The sequence below is a fragment of the Branchiostoma floridae genome, chromosome 1 (assembly GCF_000003815.2).
Source record: "Branchiostoma floridae strain S238N-H82 chromosome 1, Bfl_VNyyK, whole genome shotgun sequence".
NCBI lineage: Eukaryota > Metazoa > Chordata > Leptocardii > Amphioxiformes > Branchiostomatidae > Branchiostoma > Branchiostoma floridae.
The window spans coordinates 12,088,991-12,102,541 of NC_049979.1; the positions used below are offsets into that span (position 1 = coordinate 12,088,991).

A 13,551-nucleotide genomic window follows, 5' to 3' on the forward strand; every position below is an offset into this window, starting at 1 on the left:
GAGGTATAACAGTTTACTGTCTAAAGTAAAAGAACTACAGATGTGAGGCTGGTCTTTATCTTTTGTCCAATAAAAAGATTTACTTGTTAATTGATTATCTCAGCTATGCCTTACAAAGACAGTTCACACACTCCGGACATCAATAAAGGCTACAGCATACATAGCCAGGGGTAGTTAGCTTGAGAGACTCTGGTTACTAGTATATTTCAAACAGTACTTTCTGCTCAGTAGTGAGTTAAAAGTTACCCGGGCATCTTAAACTTTGCCTTTCTTCACCCTTTAATCTTGTTATGGCCACACTTAATGCTTGGTCATTTTTAATCACAGATTAGCCTATATCCTAATTGTTTATAAAGACAGGGTATTTGGGTATATCAAGTCGACAGACGGACGGTATTGCTGCAATATTTTAAAAGCCTTACTGTCTGAAACCATCGTCTGACGACTTGAATTCCCCAAATCCTAGTTTTTTGAAACAACGGAGAGAAGTGAATAAGCTTGACAATGAAGTTGACAACCACACATTACAAAAAAATAACAAGCAGGTCTGCGCAATATTATGTTCCTTTACCTGGAAGATGAGTGCGCAATTGTAAAAAAAAATCTAGACAAATGACGTTTTGCCTCAGAAGAAGGTCAAACATCCTGTCCTGTTGTCCTTCTCAGAAATGGACACAGTTCTGTACATAAGCTTTGACAATGAGGTAAACCAACCATGGAAAAAGGTTTCCATAGCTACTGCCCCACATCCCTGGTGATCTACCAGCTGATGCATTGCAGTAGACCAGGTCACTTTAACAGCTGGGTGAAGATGGTGTCAGGCAAATAAGCAACAATGAATGGAAAGGGCTTGTCCAGAATAACCAAAATAAAGGGTGGCAGTAATCACATCAAGAGCAAACCAATGGAAAACAGAATTAACAAAAGCATTGTTAGGTTCTGGGGCAAAATTAGAAGAAGAACATTTCATAGGATAGTTTTCCTATGTAGATGAAGCTTAGATATCCAGGTAACAAGATATGCCAAATACAAAAATGTAATAGTTACATTTGTACTCAAGCAACTGGATATGATTTGGGACTCCCTATATGGTTTCCAACAAAAAAGTCATATTGATTTCTTGATGTGAATTAAATTTGGACATACAAAAGATACAAGAGCTCACATTATCTGAAGTGTAACTCAGTTGGAACTATGCAGAAACACACACACAGACAGAAACATACCTGTACACTTATATTTACACACATAGATACAAGATACACACACGGACACACACACACATACAAACACACTTGAACATACACACACACACACAAACACACATACTCACACATACACATACACACATGCATGTGCACACAAAAATACACACACACACACAAACACACACACTCACATACTCACACATACACACAGACACATAACATTACACACACGCATGCGCACACAAAAAATACACACACACACACACGTATGCGCAAACATACATACAAACAAACACACTCACACACACACACACACACACACACACACATACTGCAAATCCAAGCCAAATACAATGCTCCATTCCTTGGAGTGATGATAACCCAGAGGGCAGCCATGCCACTATAAACAACAAGTTATGAAAACAGGTTTTGTTTACCCTATAAACTTGCAATGACGCCGATATCATTCCGCTTACGTCAGCGGAGACAGAGCTTGCGTGTTGATTAAAATTTCTACCTCAGACTTGCCTGCAAGACAACAGGTGGCCAGTTACATCACTGAGAAGAATCCTGCCAAGAGAACATGTCTCAATTATGTCCTCAAACAGACAGAATGGGACATAATATTGCCCATTAGGTATTATTGAAATGCACTACCACAGCTGTTGAGTATGTATGAATTGTATATAACAACCTGTATTGGGACTCCACTGTCAAGGAAGGGTGTGATGAATTACTAAACATACCGTGGTAGATAATTTATGTGTATGGAGCATATAGGGTGAGAAAACTGACTCAAAATTATTACAATTCTTACCGTACCATCTGAAATGCTATCTCACATGTTTAGATAGACAAATTTCTAGGGTATTGTCTTCAGAATCCAGTACTGTAACCCAAAATGCATGAGTGACTCAATGAGCCTTGTTTTGTTGTGATCTTCAGGTAAATAAAAAAAAGGGGGGCTTTCATCGCAACCACTGAACAGAGTTGAAGGCATCCACAGCAAAACATTCTTTTGCCGTGAGTTAAAACGAGATGTTTCGGTACACCTTTAATTGCAATCCACCCACTCCAATTCAACATAGGTGAATTATTTGTGAAGTGTAAATGGCTGCTTCCTAAATTTACCATGAAGTATTGATAATCTTCCAAAATTTACTTTTGGTTGCCAGCTTCCCACCATGCAGATTCCATACAGTGGTGACAAGAACCTATTGGTTACTGTGACCATGACAAATTCAAGGCTTACAAAATACTGAAGTTCTATCCTTCCTAAAAACTATCATTGGCATGCTGTGCTTCATTTACAAAATGTAGGTTCCTTGCTGTTCTGGCAGAGTAGTTCCCCCTAGATATGTGTAGGTGGGATAGCTGCCATTTATATCCACACCTTATCAATTCCTCATCTAATGCCTTCCATATGTGCGACACATGAGAAGGGGCCAAGACAAGCATCAGCTACTGTGCATCAGGCTTGTCTTGTAGCAATAAATCAAGATTGTCAAGCCCAGGAGCACTCTTGCTTCTTACTAGCTAGTAGCATGACATTTTTCTTGCTTGCAATCTATACACAAGGAAAAGGGAGATGCATATGTGTATAAATGTAACATTCCCTTACAAGATAAACCAATGGATAAACCAATTGGATGTTCTACTCTTCAGGGTTATACATTTTAATAACTTGAAATGGAAAGAACTGAGATCCTCAAGGCATTGGAATGTAAAGCAAACCACTAATGCAGTTGGCTTTAATGGGGTTTTGGGGTCATATGTTTTTTGGGCTATATTTTAAGAAGAAATTTCAATAGACAGCATTGAAAGTTTTTTTAATGGGAATACTGTCAGAAGCAAATACTAAAACAGCCTTTTGCCTTCAAACCAAACAGCTATAGAAGGTCAAGGGTGTTTACTTGCCCAGTAGAGCTAGAAACACTTCTCCTCCAGACATCACAGCCAGCTGCAAAGTCCTGATGCCAGAGCTTTGATGTATGGGCCTTCACTAATCCAAATCTTTTTCACTGGGGACTTTGGCAGCCTCTGCCAGACTACTTCCCTTATGTGAAATAGCTAAGAGAGAGAGAGGGAGAGAGGGGGAGAGGGAGAGAGAGAGAGGGGGGGAGGGAGAGAGAGGGAGGGAGAGAGAGAGAGAGAGAGAGAGAGAGAGAGAGAGAGACAGAGAGAGAGAGAGTGTGTGTGTGTGTGTGTGTGTGTGCGTGCATGTGTACAATTTTTAAAGCAACTCAAGGACCTTGACAGAATAAGGATGGCATTGGCAAATAGTAGAAAGTATGAATGCATTTCTGACTGGCTATTTTAGGAAATTCAAATCCATCATGTGTTACGTCCCTTTTCGGCACTATGATAACACTACTCACTGTGCACGATCTACAGATTTCAGTGGATCTGATGACTGAGACAAGCATTCATGTCAACAGTTGTTTTCTGAAGGACTGATAAGAGTAATTTCACTCAGCTCACTCCAGTATTAGGCCTAAAAACATGAGAGAAAACTTGTTGCCAAAAACAAACGTTTCTTGCTTTCTAGCGATATCTATTTTTAGATCAAGTAAAGGTAAGACTTTACTATAAAATTAAATCAAACGAATTGTTCTTGGTTGGTTAAATCAGGAGACCTTATTCTGTCACAGATAATTATGTGCTGGAAGGCACTGACCCCATCCCACAGTCCCTGTAGGTGTTCAGGGATAAAAGGATGCCATTAGGTTTTCTGCAGAGGGATGAGTCATGTTTTATCCTCGGATTTGCTTAATTAACTAACTGAATCCCCAGTACTTTTCAGAACAAAGACCGAGACACCTTTGAATTCATCTTTTGAAATCCCATGTTCTGTACCATCAGCAGGGCACACTTCTTGTTGAGCCCCAATTTATAGTGTAGTATCCAGTATTTGATTATACTGCTGCTGGGGTCCCTGAGAGTATCAGACAAATCTGTGGGACAAGAAATTAACATGGAAAAACTCATATTAAGTATGTACCCCTTCTCCATCAATCCTGACCTATCTATCTTGAACTGGATGAAATGAAATTATGATATTTTGTTCTCTTTCGCCCAGGACATTTTGGATAAATCAAGGACCTCTATACAATGTCCTTGCATGGGTTGTAAAAATGGTAGTCTTCCCTTCTGGCATTGTTTGGCATGGGAATCACCTACTGCAAGTTATAAAATCCCTCAGAATAAAAGTAATGTTGTACATGTGCACAAAAAATATTGTGCATAGTTTGTTCTATTTGAGGTCCTTTTTCCGATTTACCTAGCCAATAACCTCAAATGGACCCTGACTTGCAGCACCTTTAGAATTTTCAAAAGTTTAAAAAGTCTGCAATTAATTCAACATTATGTCTAAACACAGAAGTTCCAAAAAGTTTGAACTGACCTGTGCTGCCGCCCAGTGAGCTGAGCTTGCGTCGGAACTTGTTCATCTTGGCGGATGTAAATCGGGCCATCTCCACCCCATACTGTTTCATCTCCAGTCCTGGCAGTGGTGGTGAGGCTGTAGCTCCTGCCTCATCACACGCATCCTCCCCTCGCTAGTCCAGCAAACCTTCACCACTGCTGACACAAACCTGCCAAAATCACACAGGGACAGGGTTAGGTGCACAGACCCTGACCTTGGAGTGGAGGAGAATGATATCAGATTGCTGGTGACGTCTTTCTCCAGTGCCTGTGACAGTGACCCCTGCCTTAATGGTGTTAGGAAAAGTTTGTTCATTCAGACCCTTGCACTATCTAGCTCATTGTAGCATATGGGACAGCAAGTTTCCTTGATGTTTCAGTAGCTGCCGCAATATTATATCTTCACAGGGAGGGGTTACAAGGCTTTCCCTTTTACACCCAGAAGGAACCTCCTCTAAGATGGAACCCCTATTTTAGGTCCCTTCCAAAGAGTAGGGTGCATAGTTCGCTAGTGAGCTGACAGTAAATTAACCCTAAGGTGCCCAAACAGGCTGCTCTGGCAAATTATTCTCCATACTCATATGGCTAAATTCTACTATTTGTCTGCCAGCATAGTTAGTTTGGTTCAGACAGCAAAGTAAATGTGAAACTCCTAGGACTCTACACCCCTCCTGTTGTCATGGTGACAGTGAAGTGGGAGGACAGAACTGACCCATAACCTGCATCCTTCACCCCTGTGGCAAGTTCATCATGGTCAGTTTAACTGGCTCCCAGGCAAGTAGTGACAAATGGGCCTGTCAGATCAGCACATACACACTTGTCCCATTGCAACTGTACATCAAGCAAGAACAAGCTTTCATTGGGAAACTTGTGCCAAAACAGAGGAAAACCTGCCTTATGCCACCTCCACAACTATCTACAAAGCAGCAAGACGTATGTTCTCTGCTGAATGCGGAGATACTAGTCTGTCAGGTAAAATCAATCACCAGGGCTGTCTCCAGGACTATCCTGGGACTGACAAGAACTTCATCATAACTGTCCCAAACTGAGTCCATAACATAAATTGATGAAAATGTATTTTCATGGGCTTAAAATGACAGATTAAAAAAAATGCGAAAATTAACAACATGGGCTCCCCAACAGTGAGACGGAAAAAAAAATGTAAAGGTGGAGACATTCCCGACCAAACACACACAGTTTGGAAGGCAGAACTTTATTTTTGCGTTGCTGCTATTAAAGTGCTAAGAAAAGAGGGATCATGAATACAATCTTGTCTTGAGTCAAGTTACTCTTCATGGCCCATGGCCAGTTAAGAACATCTAATTTTAGCCCACTCATTAAAATCCAATATTCCTGAGAACTTCAGCTGCTAACAAACACTCAGACTGGGATCCTTTTGGCAAAAACATTGTGTGTAGCTGTATCTCTTGGCAGGATTCCAATAGAAGGCAGCTGTCAAGCAAAAAACACCAACTGAGACTTGTGAGGGAATAAATCACATAGTAATGCTTTGGTCACATTTTCTAAAATGTGGCTGAGAAGGGATATTTGCGGAAACAATAGATAAAAGTGTTCGTCACAAATTCTGACTAATTTTTTAATGGTCTGTATGTTTTGTTGCCTTTTCTATTGTACTTTTCATTCCTAAAAGCTACCTGGCCAGCTCCCAGGTGAAAAATGTGACCGAGACAGAAGTCCCTGACTTTGTGAAGCTTTCACACAGAATTCAAACACTTGTTCTAGTCCTTTTTTTTCTTAGCACAAGCAGGCTGCAGGTAGCCTGTGATACAGAGTTTTTTTGTTGTCAGTAGCTAACTGGGCCTGTCAGGGGCCCTGAGGAAAGGCTGTGAGAATTTGAAGAAGGCTGAGGGAGGCTAAACTAAGTCCCTTTTGCAATCTCAACTTTTCCCATCAATAGATATAATTTCAATTTTTGTCAGAAACCCATGGTATAATGCTACCTGTGGGATAACCCATGTCGCTGTTTTTAAAAAAAAAAACAGCGTATTTTGGGATATATCAAGTCGCCAGACAGTGAGATATTTTGAAAATATGGCAATTTGAAATCACTGTCCATTGACTTGATATCTCTAAATATCCCACTTTTTAAAAATGATGGACATAGATAGAAGTTATGCATGGAGAATTCATGTATTCAATCATCTTCAATCATGTTGCTTTCATCCTACAGGGCACTAGTTAACATGAGGCGTGACCATGAAACTATAATACCTTTATGAAAATTGTTCCAGATGCATGACCCAATTTCTCTCCAACAAGAAGATGGACGGAAACTAATTGAAGCTCTACCCCATTGACCCCTATTCATCCTTGGTATCACCCAACCAGCATCTGTACATATGGATATTACATTAGCTGCATGGCAGGGTTCAAAATAATTTTTTCTGTTTAATCATACTTACAATATCATTGTAAAAAAATTACCTGCAAATCTAAAAAATGCAATTTGCATTTATTTGCTTCAAACTGATGATCAATGTTTTAGTATGCAGCTACTTCACTAGATCCCTGATACCAACACTGAATGTTAGCCAGTACAGTCAAACCTGTCTGTAGCGGCCATTCAAGGGACTGGTCAAAATTGGCCACTATAGAGAGGTGGCCACTATAGAGAATATGCTAATTAATTGACCACAAGCAATAAGTTGCACATGGTTTTAGTTACCCACTGATCTTTATTCACATAATACAGTACTGTACATGTACTGCAATGGTTTTTACACTACGTGTACTAAGAAAACAAAAGCTATAAAAAAATTTAAATGTTCTACAGTTGATATTGTCTGAAGAGACCGGTATCGTCATATTTCTTTTATCTTTCGTCTTGTATCCTTTGATACTTCGCCGTCCGTGTGTTCCCGCTCGCGTTCACATGTCAGATTCGCCCATTATGCTAATATGGTACACACAAGAAAAGTCTCGTCATTTTAGACTTATCTCTTAATAAATGGAAGAATAAAATCCACCATAGTCTGAAGTTCATATCATTTTGTCTTTGTAACAATTTATTTAGAAAGTTTTTGTGATATAAATTAACCTAAACGATAGTGTATTAGAACGTAACTTTAACACAATTTACCTCCGTAACATTGGTGTCGTCTATTGACCTTATATGACCTCGTTTGTTAGCGGGTATGGGTAGCGCCAGATTTATAATACGAAGTTTTGTTTTGAAAATAAATCAAAGAGGTTTTACATCCGGCGTAGGGTGACGATACATCCGCTGAATATGGCCGAACGCGTGCCGAAACATAGATCAGCGGTCCGCGTGACCGTAATCGGCAGTGTTTTTGTACCTGCGGGACCAGAAATCGCGTGGCCGTGGCCGCGTTGGACAGGTGGCCGCTAAACCTATTTCTTAATCATTACGAATCCAAGGGACCGACAAAAAGTGGCCACTATGGGCAGGTGGCCGGTATGCAAAGGTGGCTGCTAATACAGGTTTGACTGTACCATTACAAGGTATTGATATTTTCATTGGCTTTGTAAAACTGTTTTTGTAGATTGTAGGTAGGTATTTCAAGCATGTAAATGTCACGAGGGTGTCACGAGGTGACAGCGTGTTAAGTCACTGTTAACCCCTGGTGTGGGGAATGTCACCGGACTAAGTGGGACCAGATGTAGAGAGGTCGGGAGAAGTGACACGTATGAGGGGACGGGGGATTCCAGCGAGAGAAGCCGACAGAGAAAGACGTGTCTACCAGAGCTCCGAATAAAGTCTATCATATCTGCAACATCATGCCTCTGTCCTGATCCTTGACTTGACTCACTACCATGCCACCGTGACATCTGGTAGTACGGCTGGGGTGAGTCAGGTTCAACGGACAGGACAGAGGCAAACGGGAGGTGTACAGAGACGCAGGCTGACTTCGACTCAGAGAGCGCCGGCCCGGAGTACCGAGCCCGCAGGGTTGACCAGCTAGGGGCAAGGCGGCGAGGGAGTGTCGGTGGCCGAGGCGAGCGAGAGGAAGCAGTCCGAGAGATGCAGACTGACTCAAAGCGATTTGTGATCATGATGACCGCGACAGTAATGACCTACAGCAGCGGCGAGGGGAGCGGAGTACGGCCACACGGCGGGCGCGGCAGCAGGGCAGGGGCAGGACGGCCACGCGGCGGTGACCGGAGGAAGAGCGCCCGGCCCGGGCAGAGAGAGACACACTGAGGAAGGTCGGTGGGCTCGCATAGTATCATTGACGCACCGTGCACACCGGCCTAGTTCTGTTACTTACTTTGTTCAGCTTTGTTGTAGTAGTTTTAGATTTGTTAGAATGTAGGCAACCAATGTTAGATAAATTATGTCAGTGCTATCAGGAATACAGTATAGATTAGCTGAGCAGCGAGTATCATGCGGACGTGGCGGAAGTCAGTGGGGGGGAGTCACCAGATGGGTCAGTTTAGATGTAAGACAGACATATAGAGATAGAATTATAGATATACATGTGGGTTTTACTCCCCGGGATAGTAATGTGTAGTTCGTATGATGTTACCATATAGCAGGTCAGGGGTGTCCGGCGTTTCATGTAGTTGTCGGAAAGTCTATTTGTTGTGTTTATGTGTTGAGGAGATGTTAATGTTTAAGTCGAGAGGTAGAGGAGAGAGCAGCGGAGTTGAGTTGAGACGTAGATGATGTGTCGAGGTTAGGAGACCGGTGTATGTGCGTCAGTGGTTGCTTTGCGTCATCTGTCCGACCCCAACCTCTACAGGCGTGATCCCACAGCACGACTCGGCAGACAACGATGCCCCGAGGGCCCGACGTCGTATAGGAGTCGTCGTCGTGGGAGCATCTAGCCGGGAGGCCTCTGTGGACAAGACAAGCCTCTTCCCGACGGGCAGAGGAGTTCCTGTCGTTTCTCTGTGGTTCCGGGACACACCCGGAAGTGCGCAAGCCGGCCGCCGAGGAGGAAGTTGGCGCGGGACACCTGGAAACCATTTGATGAACTTTTGTTGTTGTAAATTGTTATGTTTTTGTTGTTGTTTTGTAAATGTCGGAATGTCGCTGACCTGCATTGTAGAAGAATTAGTAGTATTGTATAGAAGTATGTAAAAGAAAAGCGGTGATGATCTTCATGATAATATGTCCCGGTAATCAATAATTGATAACAGCTGTCAACAATGTGGAAATTGTTTTAAAAATGCGGGGTGAGGTGTCACGAGGGTGTCACGAGGTGACAGCGTGTTAAGTCACTGTTAACCCCTGGTGTGGGGAATGTCACCGGACTAAGTGGGACCAGATGTAGAGAGGTCGGGAGAAGTGACACGTATGAGGGGACGGGGGATTCCAGCGAGAGAAGCCGACAGAGAAAGACGTGTCTACCAGAGCTCCGAATAAAGTCTATCATATCTGCAACATCATGCCTCTGTCCTGATCCTTGACTTGACTCACTACCATGCCACCGTGACATCAACATGTTTTGTAAAAAAAAAAAAGTCTTAAAGAGATGGAGCAAAAGGTCTCAGCACTTTTAACTTTTAAGTGGGGCTAATTTCAAAACAATCAGCTTTCCCCTTATCAATGTCCTAATTTATGCATGCCCCTGCTCTAAAATCAATATGCACCTCATATTCGTGGGTGGTACCGTGATGTCAATATTCCTCTGTTGTTTAGTTACGGTTCTGGCAAAAATTTTTACAGACACAATCACATCTAACGTTAATTCAGTACTGCAACAAAAATACATTCTGCATATATTGCTGCATTCCCGTACCATTGTCTCTGTATCAGCTCTACTTTAGTCTAAGCCAACATCTTGAGCATTTTCCCACTAACTTTGGAGATACATAAATAAACCACAAAAGCCTTTAATGTCACAAAAAATTCTCCATCAGATTTTGATGACAAATCAAATTTATGTTCATACAAATAATGTCAGTCTGTCACATATCACCACGAGGGTTCCCACATTTGACCTCAACTGTTTTCTACCCACATTTTGGAGTCCAAAAAGGCTCCAAACACTAGGGTTTGACAAGTCTTCTGAAATTCACTTGTAATATCAGGCAAGCACAAGAACACTCTTTCTTACCCATTCGGGCAAGTGGGGAAGGTCATGCACTTGCCCAATCAGCACTTTCACTTGACCTGGACAATAGGGCTAGTGGACTTGTCCAGTCCTGAACACCCATAAAACTTTAATTCGTTCTTTTCCCAGGTGTGGAAAACAAATTCCTAGTAAGGCCACCTGTGTGGAAAACTATCTAATCCCCCATGAATGTCGGCACATGCTGTTATTGGTCTTACAATTATCATTATCTGCTCCATCTGTGATACCAGTTCATAAATAGAATGCTGTACTTTTAACAGGTGTTCCAGTGACGTACCTTTCACACAAGTCTACTGCAGAGTGGGTAATTAGGCATACGAAAGTCTGAGACTGTAATGGTAGTAGGATCAAACTAACTCAAAACCGTGGCACCACAACAGCTAGGTGAGAAACCAGTGTAAAACAGGAGAAAATAACATTACACTTTGGACCCAAACTGGGTACAATTCCTACAGCACCGTTGTCTCCAAGGTTTCAGACAAAAACTCTGTAGCTCTACTTGTCGTAATACATGTGAATTTACCAAGATACATCTGGCAAAATGATATTTCTAAAGTCTAAGTTGCTTGTGACTTAATTGATCATTAATCCGAATGTTATCCTTGAACAAGGCGTCAATCAAGTGAAATCGTGAGAACTACCTAGTAGATTGCCTCGTTACAAGTCATGTTAATTAACAAGCCGTCAACGAAAGTGACATATTTCGTGTAGCCCAAGTAACGAGAGTCCTGGCAAGCACACCATGTAGAGGGTGAAATCTGCATTATAGTTTTATACCTAACTAACTTAAAGATATTTATTCAAGAGTCATCAATGTCATATGTAGCTATACTCACTTCCAAGAAAAGAGGCCATCAGCTTGATCAGTTTTTTCAAGGCTATCTAACTCTAAGGAAACAACAGCAGTTAGAGTAATCTATGTGAAGAACTGAACAAATAGCCTACCATGTAAGAAGCAGACTTTCTAAACATCTACCATATTAGCTACTGTCAGTAAAGTTGTTGTGAGAAATTACAACCTATCTCCAAAGATATCCATCTTTTCAACTCAGATGAATAGCCCTGCTAACAGTTTTATATTAAAAGTCAATTGATTGATAGACAGGAATTAATGATTCCTTTTACAAAATAACTACAACCTTGGTCCTTGACTATCCGGGAGTAAAACAGATCGCAGGTTATTTGTAAAAAGTGATTGAAAATAATCCACTAATTCCGGGGTATAAGATGTAACAGGTGATACGGGATATGAATTTCCTCTCTAAAAATAGTTGACCCAAACACTTTGGTAACAAGATCAATGAAGAGTTTTAGTAATTCCAATGTTGCTAAATTGACCGTTACGATATAATTGCAGTTTCAATCTAGCTCAGATTACTGTACTTGTTACAGACAATGATCCAATAATTTCACTAGACCAGCACATAAGGCAAAGTAGAAGACATAGTTGTCATATTGAATTTAAGGTTAAAGCTATTGACAAGAAATTTCGGTCAATAACAATTTTTTGTGCTATTGACAGGATTGACTACAAGGAGTCAGGGAACACAACACAACAGTCCCTGTCTCACAGACCTTCCGATTGTAAGGCGATCACTTTTCCCTGAGCCACGGTACCAGTTCATTACATGGGAATGTAGTCAATGAACTAACTCAAAGGAATTTTCTGTGCTTCCTGTCAATAAGACGTTTAGTGACAGGATCTTATCTATTCCCCAAATTAGATCCAGTAGATATGATTTCAATGGACAAATGTTTTCACCCAACAGGGCAGGGCCTGTTGTTGGAGACATAAACTTTTTGTTATGAAATGCAGTAACATCACCAGCGAGGCCACAGGTGCAACATTGCTGACAGTGCCATTTAGAGCATAATTGCCCCGGCCAGCTTTCATACCACGGTACCTGTGCAAGTCAGGTGGAAACTTCCACTGAGAAAATGGACACCTGTCCTCCACTGGGCCTTTAGCCCAAGATTAGAAGTTAAAATATTGACTTGAGAGGGGTTCGCTTTTGTGGCGGGATCCCATTACACCTCCACCTGACTTCTGGTTAATGATTACCCGGGCCATTTGAAGAGTGTTGTAGTTACAACTTGTTGGCACTCAGCCGGTTAGCCGGTCATCAATAAAGAAAGTGTTATGGCATGAAACTTGAAACACGGCAAACTCATCAAGGAAAACAGTAATTTTTACCACTGGAAATGTGATCAATCAATCATTCTGGTCTGATTTTACTAGATACTTTACTGATGATTTCCATTGGGTGAAATCAGCGGCATTTCCCCAGCAACAAGTGAACACATAGACATTGATAAACGCCCCTACGACCCACCGTAGAGCTAGTAGAGGGAAACACCCACTGCGCCAACGCTAAAACTAGACGCTTTACCCATCAGGATTCCTCCCCTCACAGGCTGTCGGCGTACTTTTGTCCTATGTCTATGCAGTGTTCAAATACGACAATGCTAAAGTGGCATACCCCACAGATCAGTGAGCGCCTGTAGCGTTCACTTGTGTAGTCTAGCTAATTACGGGCCATTTACACACATGTTTGAGATGCCTTCAGCTAGTTGGTGAGCGGTGTTTGTCTCAAACCCTGAGTGGCAGAGCTGAGCTCGACACCAGACAGAAGGAGATCTCGCAAACATAACTGCCCAATGTAAACATCAACACATCTCACCTGCCTCCATTTGCCCAGATGCCGTGAACAAAAGTGGCTATTAGCTCTGGTGACGGTATTTGTGCTGAGTTTTGTAGCTGTTGTTATCGCTTCGCGGACTTTACAGACTGTGCCAATGAGAAAACTGTAGACTATACTAAACTGAATTTAGGGGTGTATCAAAAATTTGTCTTATCA

General features: G+C 41.8%; 1 protein-coding gene across 6 annotated transcripts in view; it reads right to left on the reverse strand.

The window, feature by feature from the left end:
* The window catches only part of LOC118426905 (ras guanyl-releasing protein 3-like), a 56,687-nt gene extending 43,156 nt beyond the window's left edge, over positions 1-13,531 (reverse strand). For 3 of the 6 annotated variants that reach the window (XM_035836555.1, XM_035836504.1, XM_035836532.1), the window contains exons 1-2: positions 13,375-13,531; positions 4,612-4,801 (exon numbers count right to left, since the gene is read on the reverse strand). In XM_035836555.1, the coding sequence (XP_035692448.1) occupies positions 4,612-4,702 (91 nt within the window). In that variant the 5' untranslated portion in view covers positions 4,703-4,801; positions 13,375-13,531. Of the gene's footprint in view, positions 1-4,611; positions 4,802-13,026; positions 13,049-13,083; positions 13,108-13,374 lie in introns of those variants that run through there. The other 3 variants (XM_035836546.1, XM_035836523.1, XM_035836514.1) reach the window with 3 other exon arrangements.
* Between the last annotated feature and the right edge of the window lie 20 nt (positions 13,532-13,551).